The following is a 6,000-nucleotide window of genomic DNA, read 5'->3' as shown; positions in this document are numbered from 1 at the left end:
ACAACAGAAGGAAAACTGAAAACAACGCTCCCCTCTCCACCAAAAAAAAAACAAAACAAAAAAACAAAAGACAAAAACAAAAACCAGGAGATTTTCAGACACCTTCCCACCCTACTCCTGCCCCTGTTTTCTTCACATTTTCAGTTAATCCTGACCATTATCACCAGGATAAATTTTCCTAAAATACTAAAACTGTCACTCTGTTGTTCAAAAGTCTTACTTAGTTCTCCATTACCTAACAAGTGATATACTTCTTAGTTAATGTGAAATTCTGTACACTAGTAATACAAGGTTTTTAGCCCACTAGCCTATTCCACATAGATCCTGTATTAACTGAACGTCTTAAACATCTTGAATTCACTCCTCTCTATGTCATGCACAATAATACTATTATCCTCTCTTTCAAGGCTCCACTCATGTAATTTTTCAGGTCACTCCAGCAAAAATGTGAACATTCCTTTTATTTTATCTACTATTCAAATAGCACTAGAATTTACTATTTTCTTTTGTAATTATTTGTTTTCTGTTTTATTCCCCCATCAGACTAGATCAAACCCTTGGTGGGCATGGACAATATTTTATAGGTCTTCTAACCCTCAAAATGCTTACCATGATGTGGTGGTCCACACAGTTAAGCATGTAACAATGTTTTAATGTACATTCTGCACAAATACAATATTTAAAAAGTAAAAATAGAAAATCAAAACTCAAATACTAAGTAAACTTCATTTAGCACTCCAAAAACTCTTTGAAGGAGTCCTAGAACAATAAGGACTGTTAAAATTAACTTAAAAGGCTAATTAAAGCCTTAATAAAATGTTGATGCTATTATTACATTAATAATTGAACAAAGTTTACAAGAAAACTATATACTCCCCCAAATTTTAAGTGTTCAGACTTATTAACTTTTCTCTTAATAATTAATCAAAGAAATGTTTATTCTTAGTGGGAAAAATTATTCAGTCTTCTCTTTCCCATTTTTGTCTCTTCCCACCACAATATTCACCCCAATATACATATACATAACATACACACATGCACACACACACTAGCAGGATATTTTCTACGTAGTAGAGCCTGAAAAAACACATTAGTTCTCTCTTTTAGATATGGTCTATACATGGAAAAAAATGCTAGTAAAATATTAATGAATATTGTAGAGATTCCTACACTATTTTGAGAAAATCACACATATAATATATTATGATGTGTATTTTGTTGAACAACTCTGATGGTTGAGCATTGTTAAAACAAAACATAACTATAGACGTCATTTTCTGGGTGAATCTCTTGAGGAATGCTTGGAGTTGCTGGTATCTCCGGTTCTTGTGTGTTGGGTTTTTCTTTCGTTTCTGTAAAATCAAATAAAATATGAAAATAGGTTCAATAAATGGTATTGGGACAATTGACTATCCATTTGGAGGGAAAAACTCACACCTTGCACAAAAACAAATTTCAGGTGAATTAAAGATTTAAATATTAAAACACCATTAATGTAGAAATCATAAAATCTTCTTATAATCTTAGGATTATAAAGGCTTTTCTAAGCAGAACACAGGTCAGAAACCATAAAGGCAAAGATTGATATGTTTGAATAACTAAAATCTAAAAATTAAAATTTTGTCATGTAGATGACAAAAAACACTATAAACAAAGTTAAACCACAAACAACTGGGAAAATATTTACAACTTTTATGTCAGTTAAAGTTTAATAGCTATTAGTTAAAGAGATTTTTAAGCAATCGAAAAAGATATCTCAAATTTAAAATGGAACAAGGACTCAAACAGGAAATTCTCAAAAGAAAAACTTCAAATTCATAATAATCATGAAAAGATGCCAAGTAGTGCTAGTCATCAAAAGAGTGGACATTAAAACATTAGTTTTTTTTAATCTAGCAGATAGGCAAAGATTTTTAAACCATTACTCGGAAACCTACTAACCCCATGTTTTTGTTGCACTCATCTTTTAGGAGAAAGAGCAAATAAACTACCAAAGGAATTTTTTTAAGAAAAGAATTCCCTGGGGATAACTATGGTCTGATAGTCTCGGCTTATTAAAGTTCTGTCTACAGCATTGTGCAAAGAGAATCGAGGTGCTCAGTTATGTCCCTAGGGCAAGTCAAATTGAAGAAAGGTCACATTATTTTCAAAGTGCTATGCTTAGGAGAAAGCTTTTCAGGAACAAATATTGAAATAGAAAGGGTTTTGGTAAACCTGATAATCCTACAAGAATGTGTTCCCTAGTAACAGGGATCATATTTTACACCTTTGTATCTCCCTTGGTACTTTATTCCAAGAATTTACTTGCCTTTAGTTTGCCAGGAAAATTTACTTTTTGAGAAAAACTTTATTCATCAAGTCTTGTTCTAAATCTAAACTTAATTATCCTTTAAAATATTTTGCATATTATTCATCCTATATTGGATTCATTTCATTAGCTAAATCTTCCCAGAGTAAATCATATGCACAGGTACCTACTATACACACTTATATTTTCAATTATTTTCATTTAATTCTTTGGAAATGTGCCAGACATTGGTTGAATGAAAAAGTAGCCAATGACATTAATGATATCTCTTGAGATAACTGGGGATAATCTAGGATAGTCAAAGGAGGCTATAAATCACCACCCTGAAATAGACCTATTTGATGTTCTATAATGGGAACACGATTACATGGCAGTGTCACTGACTTGTCCCCTACAAACAACCCTTACCTCGAGGGAAAGTATGAATATCCTTAGCATCTTCCTGCTGTGCTTTAGGATCCTGGCCTTGGGGCCCGCCTGTTTCTTGGTAGGGTTCTAAAAAGCATTCTTTAGGGATATTCTTATTTTTATATGCCTTAGTAGAGAGGTCTTCAGGCCCAGATGTTTCTTGGTATATTTCAGGTACACAGATTTCAAGACCAGGTGTTTCTTGGTATCTTTCAGGTGAATATTCTTCAGACCCAGGTGTTTCTTGGTATATCTCAGGTGGATATTCTTCAGGAGCAGATGTTTCTTGGATTGTTTTATGAGAGAGAGTTTTAGGCCCAGCAATTTCTTTATGTACTTTATGAGAAAAGTGTTCAGGTTCAACTATTTCTTGGTATATTTTTGTAGAAAGGTCGTTAGGCACAGCTATTTGTTGTGTTTTAGGATGGAAATTTTTGGTCTCAGCTATTCCTTGACCTGGTTCAGAATCATATTCCTTGGGCTCAGCTCTTTTTTGGTATATTTCAAGAGCATAGCCTTTAGGCACATCTGGTTTGGGGTACGGTTCAAGAGAACATCCTTCCAGGTTGGCTATGTCTTCAGATGTTTTAGAAGGAAGGGCTTTGTCTACAGTTGTTTCTTGGCACATTTTAGGAGAGAGGTCTTCAGGTTCAGCAATATCACAGCACATTTTGAAAGAATGGTCTTGAAGTACAACTATTTCTTGGCACATTTTAGGAGAGTGGTCTTCGGGTTTAGCCATACCTGGGCCTATTTCAGAGGGGTGGTTTTGTTCGGTTGTTTCTTGGTACTTAGAAGAATTTTCCTGATGTACAATGCTTTCTGGAGCTATTGCAGGAAAATGTTTCTCAGGTACAACTCTTTTGGGGGAGGCTACTGGAGGGAGAACTTCGGTTCCATTACTAGGTAATTCAGTTTCTTTCTCTGTAGGTGCCAGTGCTTTTTCCATCATTTCTTTTTCTAATTGTGACTGAGGCTCCATCTTCAGTTCTGTATTTTGTTGTCTCTTTCGGCCTCTTTGATATCCTTTTCCTGTTCTCTGCCACTTTTGTTTTTTCTCCCTGTGGAGAGATCAGAATTAGTGTCAGCAGTGGGGCTACAGAATTCATATAAATGTTTAGTAATAACAGTCCTGGTCTCCTACTGCCTTGTTGCAAGACCTTGAACAAGTCACTTAATCTCTCTGGACCTCAATCTCCTTGTTTGTAAAATGAAGGGGGCAGTGCTAGATGTTCTCAATTGTCAGGAGAGAAAATGTCCCTTTGTTTTTGATGCTTTCCCCACAGAAAGTATAGTGTGTGTATTTGAGAGCATATACTTAGAGTTTGGTTATGAAAAACATATAATTGGTATTATAAGCGAACAGATTAACATTCTGGTTTCTATATTAGTCTCTTTGGGTTTAATCTGTGGGAATTAGTCCCACTATGCCCTGGGTAAATTAATATAGTTGTGTTTCTAGATTTGCAATCCAAGCACGGCTCCTTGTTCTGTGCAGCCTGAAGGTGGATGATGTATATGGCTTCCTTATCTAATACTATGTCTTGTGTGAAGAATACTAAGTAGCTACAATACACATCAAATGAAATATACTGCAAGCTGAGTCAAAAGCTGCAAAAAAACATTTTCTGAGGTTAAGAAGCCTGGTGGAAAGGCATGAGTGGCCATATTATTCCTATTCTGAACTAACAGCTAGGTTAAAGATATAAAAAATGAAAGGATATACATGGAAATTATGGCCAATGACAAATTGTTAGGTACTGCAAATATAACCAAATACAGATGGCTAATACAGATGGGCTCAGGGGAGAGAAAAAGTACTATAAATAAACATTTCATCATTTTTCTAAAGTTGTTAAAATTCTATCCCAAGCTACCTGCTCCATGAAGCCTTCTCTTACAGACAACAGGATTGAACTACTCTCCCTGCTTAGTGCTTTTTTTATGAGGATCATGCTTAAGATAAGGAACGTAGGTTGCCTTAATCTGTAGTTATTTCTGGAGAAATCTTATTTCTTTTAGTAAACTAGATATTCTTTAATGATAAAACCAATGTCTTATATCTTTGCAGTGCTCATAGTTCCTTGCACACTTAAAAAAAAGTATGCCCTATTTGACTTTTGTGTAAGCTTGAAATTTCCATAATTAAAAAAATGTTAAAAATTCCCTCATCAAAGCCAATTTGAAGTCACTATAAAAAGTATATATGTAATAGGTCAGTATTACATTTACAAGTATAGGTAATACTTGAAGTATAATGCCAAGTAAACAAAGTAACAAGATAAATTATAAAGTTCTTAATGTCAGATTAAGAAAAGATGGTATATCTGAATTCTTCAGGAAGCAATTATTTTTCCTAGCTATTAAGTCCTAAATAATTTGTTATGTAGATCTCTATATGAGAGAATCTGACTAATATAATGTTCCATGTTCTTCCTGGTAGTTTTTCAAAAGATACAAATATATCTATGTGGCCTAAAATTTAATCTGTACTCTATAATTTATCAACTATGTGATCATGGGTAAGTCACTTAACCTCTCTATGCCTTGGCTTCTTCATAGGTTAAATGGAGTATATAGTATCTACCCAACCTCATGTGGTTGTTGTAATTATTTCATATGATAACTTGCATAAATTAATTATCTGAATATAGGGTAGTAAGTACTCTTATATTCATATAGGAAACACTTAGAATGCTTCCTAGGTGCCAGGCACTGTTTTAAGTAATTTCCTTATTCTGTTATCTCATATAATCCTCATATCAATTTATGAGGCAGATATTATTATTATCTCCATTTTGCAGATGACAAAACTGAGGCCCAGAGATCTTGAGTAACCCATCCAAGGTCAAGTGGCTAAGAAGTGGGGGAGCTGGTTTCTAATCTAGTCATTCTGGTTTTAACAGCCCAGCCCTTAGCCATTATTCTCTGCTGCTTTCTTCTGGAACTACTGTTTCACTGTGTGGTATGTTGTTGTGAGAACAGCCATCAGTAGCATAGAAATGTATCACCAGAGCAAGGCCAGCCAGCTGCAAGAGGTTCACCAAGGTGTCATCTACTTTGGTGACTTCCTCAGCCTTGGCCCCTGAGCCCAGGAAACACAGACACTCAATTCTATCAGCCCACTAAGACTGGTTCCATTTATCAGGGGCAGAGCTCATCAATCAGCTCAAAGAGATTGATATGTAAACCTAACGACTGATTTCTAAATGAACAGTGAGCAATGCCAAGTCCACAGCAGAGAATGCTTGAACTGACAAGCGAATGTACTCTTTCTCTGTAGC

General features: G+C 34.9%; 1 protein-coding gene across 2 annotated transcripts in view; it reads right to left on the bottom strand.

The window, feature by feature from the left end:
- Positions 1 to 631: 631 nt before the first annotated feature.
- Positions 632 to 6,000, bottom strand: part of HEMGN (hemogen) — a 43,103-nt gene continuing 37,734 nt past the window's right edge. For both annotated transcript variants that reach the window (XM_025046531.1, XM_006911548.3), the window contains exons 5-6: positions 2,717 to 3,777; positions 632 to 1,352 (exon numbers count right to left, since the gene is read on the bottom strand). In XM_025046531.1, coding sequence (XP_024902299.1) covers positions 1,246 to 1,352; positions 2,717 to 3,777 — 1,168 coding nt within the window. In that variant the 3' untranslated portion in view covers positions 632 to 1,245. The remainder of the gene's footprint in view (positions 1,353 to 2,716; positions 3,778 to 6,000) is intronic.

The sequence above is a fragment of the Pteropus alecto genome, unplaced genomic scaffold, assembly GCF_000325575.1.
Source record: "Pteropus alecto unplaced genomic scaffold, ASM32557v1 scaffold114, whole genome shotgun sequence".
NCBI lineage: Eukaryota > Metazoa > Chordata > Mammalia > Chiroptera > Pteropodidae > Pteropus > Pteropus alecto.
This window is presented reverse-complemented; position numbering and strand designations above follow the sequence as displayed.